General features: G+C 48.8%; 1 protein-coding gene across 3 annotated transcripts; it reads right to left on the reverse strand.

The window, feature by feature from the left end:
- Positions 1-567: 567 nt before the first annotated feature.
- wdr59 (WD repeat domain 59) lies at positions 568-13,603 on the reverse strand. Of its 3 annotated transcripts, none has more exons than XM_015953225.2 (28): positions 13,484-13,603; positions 12,787-12,836; positions 12,249-12,384; positions 12,015-12,100; positions 11,854-11,934; positions 11,518-11,555; positions 11,103-11,191; positions 10,806-10,922; positions 10,621-10,698; positions 10,369-10,525; positions 9,161-9,240; positions 8,650-8,779; positions 8,315-8,421; positions 8,055-8,219; positions 7,716-7,811; positions 7,518-7,622; positions 7,323-7,444; positions 6,968-7,121; positions 5,862-5,918; positions 4,769-4,899; positions 4,478-4,559; positions 3,613-3,725; positions 3,364-3,502; positions 2,916-2,997; positions 2,715-2,835; positions 2,205-2,347; positions 1,871-2,107; positions 568-894 (listed from the first exon to the last, which is right to left on the reverse strand). In XM_015953225.2, exons 1-27 carry the CDS (start codon positions 13,535-13,537, stop codon positions 1,872-1,874), a joined length of 2,949 nt encoding a protein of 982 aa, XP_015808711.1. In that variant the 5' UTR covers positions 13,538-13,603; the 3' UTR covers positions 568-894; position 1,871. The 3 variants fall into 3 exon arrangements, with proteins under 3 accessions (XP_015808711.1, XP_015808710.1, XP_015808712.1); XM_015953224.2 differs by having other exon boundaries at positions 1,865-2,107; XM_015953226.2 differs by lacking the exon at positions 5,862-5,918 and having other exon boundaries at positions 1,865-2,107.
- Between the last annotated feature and the right edge of the window lie 204 nt (positions 13,604-13,807).

Raw genomic sequence — 13,807 nt, forward strand, 5'->3', positions numbered from 1 at the left:
ACAGGGCGAGCACTTAACTCCTGTGCCACCATCGCCCAATTTGCTTTAATTATCGTTTCATTTAATTGTTGTAAAAACATGTCAACCATGATTTTTACTCTGTCCAGAGACCAGAACAGAACCAGTCAGTCCAGTCCGGCTGTGGTGGAATCAGAATGAGCCGAGCAGAACTGAATGTCTGAAACTTGAACATTTGAAAGAAGAGTGGACTAGAACTCCTCCCGAACCAAGTGAGAGTGACGAGGTGTTGCTGAGAGTTCCTGCTGCTGGAGCTTCTGCTGGATTGTCCCCTCCGGTTCTGTTTGGGTTTCCTAGTGACTTGGGTTCACCTCACTCTCGGTTCTGGTGATTTAACGATGGCGGAATTGATTTGTTTGACCATTCAGACCAGTAAACAGTTCTCAGAGGATCTGTTGTCACGACGACTGCATGTGTATGTCTGCGTGTGGAAACTCATTACCAAAGTCCAGACTGATGACCTTTGACCCACCAACCCGGTGTGTCCTCTGTGGACTAAGCTCTGCCCAGAGGTCATGTGGCGTGTATGGATTCATCAGAACTAACAAGTTGTGTAAATCATAATTTATTCAGCTCTCTCACCTGCATACAGTCATCTCACACTCACTGGGTCATGTGACTCCAGTCTATGACATCATCTCCAGGCCTGTGATTGGTCTGAAACGGTGCTGATGCTGTGATGTCAACAGTCTCTTCTTGTGATATTGATAGCAACAAAGCTGTAACAGAAGACATCCTTCTCCTGCGGCGCCGGCTGGACTCTGTGGTGCAGTTCTGGTGACCTTCAGTCAGAATCCCATCAGACCTCAGGACAGGTCTGTCCATCAGGCTGCAGTGTTTACGACGCCTCCATGTTTGTCTGCAGTCATGGAACATCTGCATTAAACACAATCACAAAGGCTTGTTTAAGTATCCCAGTATTAGACATACAAATATATATCGTTCAACATGAAAATAAAAAGAAGTTGTTTTTTTTTGCTTTTTATAATTTTGATTTCCGCTGTTTATTTCGGTTCATTTCTCCTGTTTTCTGCGCTCATTTTGTCTCTACCTTTAAACCAATTAAGTTTAGGTTCTAATTGTTGTTTTTTTATTACACTAAGAGAAAATTCCATCAAATATTTGTTTCCTCTGAAGCGTCAATCTGTTTCTGAACAGATTTGGAGGAAAAATAGCCCCCAGAGCCGCATCGTCCTTCCTCATTTAACAAGTGGAGAAACTGTTAGGGAGTGGAGAAAACTTGAATTTAGCTCTCATGGATCCAGCAGCCACGGTTTTTACTTCTCATCTCAGCGGTGAACCTTTATGGAAGTTTGAACATTAGATGAAGAAGCCCTTTTAAAAAACAACTAAATAAAAGCTGAGAAGAAAAAGCAAAGGGAAAAGAAACTAGTAGAAGGAAACAGATAAATGAATAAGCAAATCAGTGTAGAGTATGTAAAGGAGGAAAGGCTATTTATAAAACATTTATAATGTGAAGCCATAGCGGGATATCTAAAAGCAGCTCTCAGTAACACATGACCTGCAGTTTAGTCTCATGTCTGTTTGCTGTTCTTTAAGGCACTTCATTCTTCTCACTGTACCCCTACATACCCCCAGTACCCATTCATACCCCTGGTGCACCTACATACTCCTCAATATTCCCCAGTACCCCCCCAAATCCATCCCAGTACCCCCATCACTCACAGTGCCCCTCAACACCTCCCAATATCCTCCATCCCTCCCAGTGCCCCTTCATACCCCCCATCCCTCCCAGTGCCCCTTCATACCCCCCATCCCTCCCAGTGCCCCTTCATACCCCCCATCCCTCCCAGTGCCCCTTCATACCCCCGATACCCATTCATACCCTCACATCAGAAGGTGCTCTGCAGCAGGCAGTGGCAGCCACAGCCAGCTGGACACTCTTCCTGCCTCCAGAACCAGTCCATCATGTGGCTGGTGTGTCCTCCGTGACCACAACTCAGACAGAAGTTGGACGATCCTCGGACGGCCACGTGACAGATGGCGCACTGGAAGGTCAAACGCTTGCAGACGGCACACTGAGTCCCACGAGCCTGACTCCGACAGTGACAGCAGTACACACCAAACTCTGCAGAGGCCCCACACACACACACACACACACACACGGTACAGTTCTAACGCATCAGAAAACACACACGGAGGCTTTAGAGTGAGTTGGACCATACCGATGCCTTTGTGGGCTTCTGGGGGGCTGGACGTGAACTTCAGCACATCGGCCCTCTTGTCTCTCAGACCCCAGCGGTATAAAATCTCTCCATAACATTTCTTAAAGTCATCGAACTGCAGCGTGTTGGCCGGGTCCAGCAACCTGCACAAGCAGAGGAAGTGACATCATCCTTCTGGCGTGTTATTTGGTTTTCTATTGGAGCTTACTGAGATGAAAGCAGATCTGAAGAGAAACATCTAGATGTCTCACCAACCCCGGTTTGTTTCTGGCTGAATACATTATAATCTGTCGAGTCTCAGGCAACTCTTGTGAGTTTTAAAAACTGACCCCCATCCATCAACAGCTGACAGGCTCCACACCCAGGTTAACCTCCAGACCTTCTCCCTGCTCCAGCTGTTCCCAAAGCTCCTACAGGCTCACCCCCCTCCCAAGAAGATGCTAAGGATGCTGGGTTAATTCTGAAGGGGGTTTCCATGGAAACCAGACTGATCAGACACAGCTGTTTAACCTCTTGTTCATGTCGTGCAGCTCTCGTTCCCGTTCTCGAGGATCGGTATAACCTTGGTTACCATAGCGATAGTCATCAGGGGAGGATTCACCCCAGGGTGCAGTGTGTTCTGGATCTCGGACTGAAAACAGGAAGAAGTAGAGTCTGACAGGAAACTGAGACATCAGAATGAGTTTTGTGTGTGGCGCCACGGAGTCTCACCTGTGTTCCAGGTGCTGGTTGTGGTGGAGTCCGAGGTGCTGGAGCAGGAACCCGAGGTGACTGAACTGGATGTGTAGCTGGGCTGAGACATCAACACAAACATGGAGTCATGTCCTGTAAAGACCTACAGAGACTGTAGTTCGGCCTGCTAAGTTCTGACTAGGGCTGGACAATCACTCAGTAAACATTTACATCCACCGTCAATGTGGTGCAATAGAAAAAATTGTATCAATAAAAACTTCAATAAGTTTCCTTTTTCCATTATAGCCTATCAGGTGGCTTCATACTAGAATCATTACTTACACACCTAACCAATCAAAACCATAGACTCAACGCACGCTCTGTCACCGGGCAGCAAAGTGACAAAAAAAAGGGACGTTTGAACAAGACTGGATCAGGAATTTTAAAGTGAAAGTCTGTTATGTGGATGATCCAGCAGCTGACTTACGTATCGGGAATGGTGTGATGGGAAGCGTGAGGAATGGTGCCCATATGGGAAGTAGCTGTCAGGTGGAGCCTGAGACCTGAAGACGCTGCACAGCATGGCCAGAGTCTGGACATCACTCATCTGACTATAGTGGTCCAGACTGGGGAGGGGGGGGGGGGGGGGGATCAGTGCGCACGTACACACACACACACACACACAGATCAGGTGTAACTTGGCCGATCTGGGAGCTGCTTTAGTAAACAAACTTACAGAGTCTCCAGCAGGTGGCGTCCAAACGGGTGTCTGGCCCAGGGGGTCTCCGTGTCGGGGTCAAAGTCTGGGTTAAGATCCTGGCTGGTGGCTGCAGCTGCCAGAGCCCAAACCTGCAGGCAGGTGGAGGAGAACAGCTGAAACTATAGCGCCGCCCTGTGGTCTAACTGTTTACGTTTCTGTTTTTATTCCCATGGAGGCTAACCCCGGCTTTCCACGGGAGCCGTCAGCAGCACGTCACAGCTGCTGATAGGAACCGCTGTGGTCAACAGAACCTTTTCCACCGGAGCCGTCAGCAGCGCGAGTCGGCCGCGTCTCAGGAGCAGCATGTCGCGGCCTTTACGCGCCGGTTCTATTTCCTACGCGCGACACCTCTGAAACGGGTCAAGTTCGACATTTTTGGGGAAGGAAAGACAGGAAATCGAACGCGGAAATGGAGAGAAGCTACCGAGATTTTCAGAATAAAGAACGTACTGCCTTCCGGTTGCTTTACTTTTAAAAAAGGTTACTAACTGCGCGTCCCCATGAGAAGTTATCACCTAGCTAGCGGTCTCCTTTGTTTTTCAGGTCCGTATTGGCGATTATAAAACGGACAGAACATAAAACACAAACCATGTTGTAGTTTTCTCCTGCTTGTTGTTGATTTTACTGACGAAGTCACTGGTGTGACTTCGTGCTCGGTCGGTGACAGCTGCTCCCCTGCTGCTTCGCGTCTCGTGGGAAGGGCCAAGCAGCAGCTTACGCGAGCAAGACGTGCTGCTGCAGTAACGTGCTGCTGACGGCTCCCGTGGAAACCCGGGGTGAGCGGCCGTAATGTCAAGAGTCCAGAGAGCTAAGGAGATGATTCAGGTGAAGCTGAGCTAACCTTCGCCACGTCTCTTCGTCCAACAGTGAGCGCTGCTGCTGCGTTCTGCTGACACGTTTCCTGGATGTCGCTCATGTTCAAGCTGAGAACAAAAACAAGCCGTAGTCATGGAAACCGACATGACTGAAGATCTGCACTGATGTGATGTTGGAACAACTTTCAGGTGGAACGTTTCTGATAAGAGCTGCAGGATATTTGTGTTTTCACTTTCCTCCCGTGTTGCTCTCTGTGTGTGTGAGCATGTGTGCGCGTGCGTGTGTGTGTGTGTGCGTGTGAGTGTGTGTGTCTCACATGTAGCTCTCTCCCAGTGTTTTGTGGACCGGAAGCAGGCAGGAGATCTCCTGGATGATGACTTTCCCGGCCAGCTTGATGGGACGGTTGTAGTCCACGCCTTCTCGTTTTGTCTTAAACCGCCGGGATTTCTAAAAGCGACAGACAGACAGGAGGAGGGAGACAGCCAGCGCAGGGAGACAGAAGAGCAGCTGATTAAACGATGCCGAAATTGCAGCAGAGTCTGTTCACGCTGCGACTCAGAGACTTCAGGAATCATCAGGACTTGTGGGAGTTCAGACCACAGGTTCGCTGGCGTTCTGAATGCCAAAAAGTGATGCAGCAGAGCTTCTGAGACATGATGTCCAGCCGTCTGAGTTGTGCTGTGAACAGTTTCTGGCTTATTAACACAGGAACACTGGGCCTAACCAGCCAAATTACATCAGAAACAGTTCCGACCTGATTAAAGTTCCTGGAACTAAGCAGGAGGTGTTAGATGTTAGTGAGCATTAGAAGCTGGAGACGGGACGTTACTCATGTTACTGTTTTATCTGAAATACGAAGCGGAACTCTCCCTTCAGCTAACCCTAAACTCGTGTTTGGGTGAAAATCCCAGAAGCTCTGCCCTTGGGTTTGTTCATGTTTGTAGCTTCAGTGTCCATTTTAATCTGGAAAAATAAATAAATAAATAAATAAATCAAAGAAAATCCAAAGTTATCAAATTTCCTCCAGGAACTCTGAGTTTGTCAGTTCGCCAGATGGAGCAGAAACCTGTGAAACCAGCAGACTCATCTCTACAGCTCAGCTCCTTCTGACTGGAAAAGAACACATCGCAGGCTGGGTGGTTCTGCTCGGAGCTGGTTCTGAGAGTTAACAGAACCCTGCAGAACGGATCACCCCCCCTAAGACCTTTTGATCGAGTTAAACAGGAAAACTGTTACTTTTTAAATTTCAACTTTAGTGAATCTGACCTAAATCATCCTGTTTACTACTTCCTTCTCCAGAGTTTGGACCTGGTACCAGGCGGTTAGTCGGGGGCTGCAGCCAATCAGAGACATGCAAAATCATGTTAACAAGGTGTGATTGGGGAGGGGGGAGGCGTTCAGCTCAGTACCGGCCAATCATGAAGGGTTTGGACAGACCAGCGGCGGGAGGCAGACAATGGAAGCTTCTGATTGGAGGAAGGTGGAGAAGAGGCGTGGCCCACAGCAGAGGAGTGGGCAGGTGATTGGTTGGACAGAGTCAGAAAAAAAAAGGTAGAAAAAAGACAAACAGAAGCCAATCAGGGAGAGTGCATTCAAATTGTCCAATCAGAGTCCAGCTCTGAGCTGGATCAGGCAGGGTCTGTTACCATGGTTACCTCCTTCTGACATGGCTCTGAATGGTCTCCACTACAGGTGGTTCTGTTACAGACAGTTCTGGACTTGCACGCTGATAACGGAATTACCCATAATTCCACAGGATAGCACATCACACAGCTGGACCCGACACCGCCATCCTAACGGGCCTCGGGTCAGGTTCTAGAATGCTTCCACTTCAGGTCTAACCGGGTCCATGTGTCCAGAACTAGCTTATTCTGCTGCATGGGGGGGTGTCAACCTGGACCGTTCACCTGCTCAGGTGAAAGTTAGTCTCAGCTTCATGTGCACACATCTGCTGCTGCTCGCAACACACACGAACACACACACACACCAGTCAGCTCCTGGCTGGGGATTAAGATCAGCTGCTTTTCTGATAAAGCTGATGAGATGAAATGTGGGGATGAAAGTCGGAGCAGGAGTTCATCGGGGAGTTTTGATTCCTTCTGACTGAATCCGGGTGTTTGGGGTCAGTCTACATCCGGGTCGACAACGTAGCTGGTGCAGTTCCTGTGCTTCTCAGAGGAACCATTTCACTCGATGGATTACAGCAGCTTCTGGCAGCAGGTAGGAGACTGACTTCACATCTGGAAGCTCCGCATTCATCCACCGTCATGATGCAGAAACCTTCAGAAGCATCTACATGAACCTCAGCAGCAGCATCACAGCTGTGCCTAAAGAGCTGCAGGAATCAAACCAGCAACCACTTTCCACAGCAAACTAACCCGCAGATGGAGCATGAAATCTCCAGTGGTTCTGTTTCTGGTTTCACGTTTGCAAAAATTCTTCAGAGATGAGTTTTAAAACGACTGTGTGTGTGTGTGTGTGTGTGTGTGTGTGTGTGTGTGTGTGTGTGTCTCACTCGTTCTTTATAGTAGAAGGAGGAGATGGAGACGGTGTCCTTATCGGAGCGGGTCGGGCTGCCGCTGTACAGCCGCAGGGTGCTCGGAGGCTCCGAACGCATCTTCATCGGGGTCAGGACTCCGCTGTGATAGGCTGAGAGGGCAGACAGGGACCTGAACACACACACACATACACACATTTTCAGCTGCTTCTGTGTCTAAAACTGATTTTGACTCCAGATCCAGCTGCTAGATTCTGATTCTGACCCATTATGTGGGTCTGAGATCTGATCCGAGACCAGTTACAGGACCTGGACTGGTCCTCTACCTGTCCAACAGCAGATCAGAACCACAACACCTGTGGGTGTGGTTTACCTGGGAGTGGGTTCAGTGGGCGGGGCACAGCGGTGCATGGTGATTGGTCGGGTGAAGTAAACCAGACAGCCGGTACCACAGAAACGTGCGCCGGACGTTCGAGGAAATGGGATGTTGGCATCCTGAGGGAGGACCAGATGTTTGTGTGTTTGTCTGAAGCAGAAGGACCATCATCTTCATCAGTGCAGACTCTACCTGGTAGGAGCCGTAAGTGTTGGTGACGCGAGGAAACGCCTGTAGGGAGGGAGTGACGGGATTGGATAAGACGAAGGGTCCAGACGCTGGGCTGTCCTCTTGGGTCTGTCAGACAGAAACAACAGATTGATGAGAGCTGCTAGCGCCCCCTGCAGGCTACTGGGCCCATTCGCTGGTTTTTGGTTCTGGTTCTGTCACCATATCAGACTCCAGACAGGACACGAGCTGACGGACACACGGCTCCAAACAGTTCTGGTTCCTCTTCACTTTTTGAAAAGACGTGTCCCTCAAGATCTGAAGACAGAGAAGTAGAGACACAGAGAGACGCCAGAGAACAGCAGCATAAGGGTTCTGGGTTGGATCAGGGGTTCTGAACCAGGCTCTGGACCGGTTCTGTAAGTTGACAGTATGTGAAAACTGTTCTGAAAGGAGTTCCAGAACATTTGAATGGTTTACCTGCTCTCCAAGAATGGGTCAGAAATAAAGAACCAGACCCAGCATGTGTGTCCGGCACCATGCTGCGGTGCGTTCAGGTACCTTCTGGATCTTGGTCTTCATTGCAGAGGGGATGGTTGTCGGTGGGGTGAACTGGAATGTGGGCGCTGCGTTGTTGGGGTACTGGGCCGGGAACTTGACCACCAGGTGGACCTGATGGCTGCCGAAGTGGGCCGACACCACACAGCTTCGGTTCATCGCGTCCATCTGAGTCCAAAACACAAACAGTCATCAGAGCTGGACTGAACGGGTCCAATAGAACCCATCAGCGATGCTGTTTCTTCCACCTGTCAGAGTCTCACCTCAACGTTGACGTTTCTGATCTGCAGGTTGACCAGAGAGAACTCCTGCTGAAGAGTCTGAGCGAGACCAGAACCTGCTGCCAAGTCCTGATGACCGCCGTCTGGATCTGGGAAACAGAGCGTCAAAACCTTAAGGTGTGATGTCACAGCGAGGAACCAAGTTTAAACCACGAGTTCTGCTGGGTTCTACATCGTTCTGATCCATTCCTCAGATGGTCTCAGGACAATGGCTGATCACATGTTCGATCAGCTGTTTCTGCTTCTAGAGGACAAACACGTGGATGACACACACACACACACACACACACACTGCTGGGCCTAGAGCTTGACCTCACCCTGCAGGTTGTCTGTATCGGGGCCCACGGTCTGCTGGCTCTCAGGCTCCTGGGAAGACATGAACTTCTCCGACTCCACGGTGAGAGACATCCCCTCCATCAGGTCCTCAACCATGTCACTGACACACAGCTACACAACAACAGTAAGCCAATCAGAACCTTGTGTGTCTTGGCTCAGAGAATGGTAAAATGATAAATGGCCTGTAGTTGATATAGCATTTTCTAGAGTCCCGGAACCGCCCAAGGTGCTTTACAACACAATCAGTCATTCACGCACACACACACACACACCCTGGTGGTGATTAACTACATTGTGGCCACAGCTGCCCTGGGGCACACTGACAGAGGCGAGTCCCTCCGACCACCACCAGAAGGCAAGGGGGTTTAAGTGTCTTGCCCAAGAACACAACAACAACAGACTGAGCGGTGCTCAAACCTGCAACCTTCCGATTACGGGGCGCGCACTCAACTCCAGTGCCACCATCGCCCCAAGGTGGAACCCAGGACCAACCTTCTGCAGCTGAGGATCAACCCTCCATATCCTCATAGTCTGATCTCTGGACCAGGTGACCAGCTGGAAGTCCTTAGAGCCTGCACAAGACAGTCAGCCATCAGTTTGACACAAGTCAGGTTCAACCTAACCATCAACGGACTCAATGGCTCAGTTTCTGTCAGTCAGCATCTAAAATGTTCAAGAAAAGATTTGTGTTGTTCGAATCTGAACCAGAACCTTCAGGCCCAAGCAGATCATGTTTGGTGATGATGAGACTCAGACCGAGGAAAAAAACAAGGAAATCAGTTAAGAGTTCAGAGATTTACCATGGAGACACAAAGAGGAGGGGTCACAGGATTTGTTACCATGGAGACAGAGGAAGGGGGGGTCACATGATTTGTTACCATGGAGACACAAAGAGGAGGGGTCACATGATTTGTTACCATGGAGACAGAGGAAGGGGGGTCACATGATTTGTTACCATGGAGACAGAGAGGAGGGGGGTCACAGGATTTGTTACCATAGAGACAGAGAGGAAGGGGGGTCACATGATTTGTTACCACAGAGACAGAGAGAGGAGGGGGGTCACAGGATTTGTTACCATGGAGATAGAGAGAGAGAGAGAGAGAGAGAGAGAGAGAGAGAGAGAGGAAGGGGTCACATGATTTGTTACCATGGAGACAGAGAGATGAGGGGTCACAGGATTTGTTACCATGGAGACAGAGAGAGGAGGGGGGGTCACATATTTGTTACCACGGAGACAGAGAGAGGAGGGGGGTCACATGATTTGTTACCACGGAGACAGAGAGAGGAGGGGGGTCACATAATTTGTTACCACGGAGACAGAGAGAGGAGGGGTCACATGATTTGTTACCATGGAGACAGCGAGAGGAGGGGTTACAGGATTTGTTTCCATGGAGGCAGTAAGATGAGGGGTCACAGGATTTGTTACCATGGAGACAGAGAGAGGAGGGGGCGTCACATGATTTGTTACGATGGAGACAGAGAGAGGAGGGGGTAACATGATTTGTTACCATGGAGACAGTAAGAGGAGGGGTCACATGATTTGTTACCATGGAGACAGAGAGGGGAGGGGTCACAGGATTTGTTACCATGGAGACAGAGAGAGGAGGGGTCACAGGACTTGTTACCATGGAGACAGACGGGGAAGGTTACAGCATCGGTAACTATGCATCTCAGCTAAAGTCTGAGTCTGCAGGTCTCACCTTCTTTCTGCGGTCGCCACTGGAACTCCAGAACCACGTCGTCATGTCCAACGAAGGCGTGGACGGGACTGTTAAGGTCGAGGGTGCTCCACAGTAACAAACTGTTTTCTCTCCTCAGCTGAGGAACCATGATGGTGACCAGACCATTGGAGAAAGGCTGAACGAACGTACACACACATCATAATATTTAACCATAAGCCATTCTAGTTGATCCTTCGTGTCTCTGTTGGGCTGAACTGAGCTCAGACCCACCGTGTACCGGGCCTTCCACACTGGAACCTGACAGGACAGGATGTTCAGGTACTTCCTGGGCTGTCGGTAATCCCAGAACTGCACAGACACAGAAAACACAAACACTGGACTAGACCAGGGGTTCTGAGACCTAAGCTAATGGCTCCTCCGCTCTGTAAACACGTTGGGGACAGTTGTGTCCTCACCCTGACTGAGTTGTCCTGGCTGGACGTAGCAAAGATATATTCATTGTCTGAATGCCAGTCGAGGCCGTGGATCTTGGAGAGGTGAGCCGCTACGTACTCCACTGCTGTGCTCGGCTTCTGCTCAGAGGGAATTTTGTCACACGCACGCACATACCATCATCACAACCAGAATCTTAACTTCCTGGACTTTTTTAAAGCATTTTAAACGTTCAAGTTTCTCTAAGAACCTGGAAGCTCCTGGTCCAGGTTTGAGGACAGATAATCTGGGTGCTGGACTCGGACTCGTGTGTGACTCACTCTTTTGTCCCAAACCCGAACGTCTCCATCATGACTGGATGCCAGCAGATGTTGGTTCTTCCTGTTCCATTTCACCTGAGACGCTCCAGCTGGTGGACAAAGGGACAGGTGGACAGATCAGACAGATGTTACTATTATATATATATATATATATATATATATATATATATATATATATATATATATATATATATATATATGTATGTATACATATATATATATATATATGTATGTATACATGTATATATATATATATATATATATATATATAGCTTTAATGAGATCACTCAGTGGTACGTTTATGACACAAAGCCAGCTGCTGATGGTAGAGGTCGACATAATCTTTGTGATATCGGAGGGTCCCTGAATGCACCACCTGAGTGTCTGAACATGCGTTTTTATCCTGAAGACTCACCGACAGCAGACAGCGCCACAGTAGGCTTCCTGGTGTCTCTGTGGAGTCAAACAGACATGATGAGACGCTGAACGGTCGGGGTAAATGTGGGTTTTATGATCAACAGCTGCTTCAGCTCAAACAGATTCAGAACCGACCCAGTTCAGCAGCTGTTGAAGGTGAAACCGGGAGAAGGACCTTTTGGACTGAGCGGGTGTTGATTTAATCAGCTGATCAGAAACTTCAGTGGGTCAGACTCCACCTCAGTGGCACGTTTGCGTTACTGGGTCATACTGGGTCAGAACTCAGTCAGATGGTTCTGATCTAACCTGATACCGAGGTTTCACCTGTTCTCACCTGGTGTCCCAGATGTAGATGTAGGTGTCCACGGAGCTGGTCGCCAGGAGCTCCGAGTCGAAGCAGGACCAGTCCAGATCACTGAGGACACCAACACATCACAGTGAGTTTCAACCGTCCTCACCTGCCGACAGGTGAGACGGACTCCTGACTGCTGTTACCTGATGACCCGAGTGTGTCCCAGCAGGGAGGTGTGGGCCTCGCCACAGCCGTCCCTCCACGAGTACAGGTCCACACGCTGGTTACTCTGGAGAGACACACGTACACGTTTGTTTGGCTTGGTTTGGGTAAGGGTATTTATGTAGGCGGGACTGATGACAGTTCATCCAATCAGATTTATCAGGAGAACAAAAGCAGAAACTCTGTAAAAGCTGAAGAAGGTCACTTTAACTCACCGAGGCAGCAAAGACGTGAGCCTCTGACCTGTGGGGGTTCCACTGGACCGTCCCCACATCCCACTTACTCTGGCGTGCAATCTTACGAGGCGGTTCAGACGGGGCCTCCAGGTTCACCATGTACAGGAAGTGGCGGCTGGATGGCAACAACATCAGCTGATTACCTTGTTTTTCATCCTCAGGTTTTTAAGCATTTAACTGATCTGTATGTTCTGATCAAACACCTGAGATACTGGAATGTCCTGAGTAAACTAACTAGTTCTGATAGAAAACACACACACACACACACACACACAGGTTCTGATCCATAGATGATGTTTAGTATCAATGAATCTGTACTAAAGCCTGTCTGACTGGGTAATTTCCAAAATATTTCAGATCAAACAAAATACCTGGATTTATTCTAGTTCCATATAAATAAAATGTTTATTTTAAGATCAAACGTCTGACTGCTTTGACATCTTAATATCTGTTCCACGGGTTGCTCAAAGACACTTCAGCACAGGAGAAAATCGAGCCGCTGGTGTCAGGAACTCACCCTGACAGCACCGCATGGGTGCCCAGGCAGTCCACGGACATGGCTGTGGCCTGAAACACAACATGAGACCCATTTATCAGCCGTGTCACATGATAAGTCACATGATTTCACAAACAACAGGAAGACTGACAGCAGACCAGGACTATCACTACAAATCCAACAGAAATTGGGTTCCTGGATTACACAAGCTGGAATGCAACACAGCTGCTGTAGGTGGACACCTGAACGCAACGCAGCTGCTGCAGGTGGACACCTGAACGTAACACAGCTGCTGCAGGTGGACACCTGAACGTAACACAGTTGCTGCAGGTGGACACCTGAACGTAACACAGTTGCTGCAGGTGGACACCTGAACGTAACACGGCTGCTGCAGGTGGACACCTGAACGCAACACAGTTGCTGCAGGTGGACACCTGAACGTAACACAGTTGCTGCAGGTGGACACCTGAACGTAACACAACTGCTGTTTCCAGAGTTTTATAATTTTATTAGTTTCACGCTCTACCGACCTGCGTGTGCGGGTCTGAAACCACGTGATCAATAAAGTTATCGATTTTAAAACTAGTTGATCACATTGTAACAACTAACAGGGGCCGTTTAGATTCGGTTCTACAGGCAAGCTCCTCTCTTCAGCTTCAGTCTCGCCTGAGGCTCCGCCCAGAAATACTAACAAATAAACAAGTAAACAAAGCAACACCTGGGAATCCCGAAACTCAACCACCACATTCTCACTGCTCCAACGGGCAGCCATCTTCCTTCTTATTCCAAACAAATCACCACGTGACTATTATGTAATCGTGCTGCGTTCAGTGGCGGTGGGAACAAACGCCAACAGATCGAGAGACAGATGACAGATTATGTAAGTTTTAGAAAACACCGTTCGAGGATTCGCATTATAGACATATATTGATTATTACTCTCAGACGTTTTAACTTTTCTTTAATCAGTTTGATTCGTCTCGCCAAATGATATTATAGCTAGAAGTATTTTCACCCCTAATTAGAATAGTAGTCTTGGTTTC

The sequence above is a fragment of the Nothobranchius furzeri genome, chromosome 9 (genome assembly GCF_043380555.1).
Source record: "Nothobranchius furzeri strain GRZ-AD chromosome 9, NfurGRZ-RIMD1, whole genome shotgun sequence".
Taxonomy (NCBI): domain Eukaryota; kingdom Metazoa; phylum Chordata; class Actinopteri; order Cyprinodontiformes; family Nothobranchiidae; genus Nothobranchius; species Nothobranchius furzeri.

Excerpts from the sequence above, each read along its gene's own strand:
- wdr59 (XM_015953225.2), bottom strand. The coding sequence starts at position 13,537 with ATGGCTGCCCGTTGGAGCAGTGAGAATGTGGTGGTTGAGTTTCGGGAT. Across the intron at positions 12,385-12,786 it reads ACCCATGCGGTGCTGTCAGG|CCGCCACTTCCTGTACATGG; the intron begins GTGAGTTCCTGA and ends GTTGCCATCCAG. Across the intron at positions 4,560-4,768 it reads ACACTGGGAGAGAGCTACAT|CTTGAACATGAGCGACATCC; the intron begins GTGAGACACACA and ends TTTTGTTCTCAG.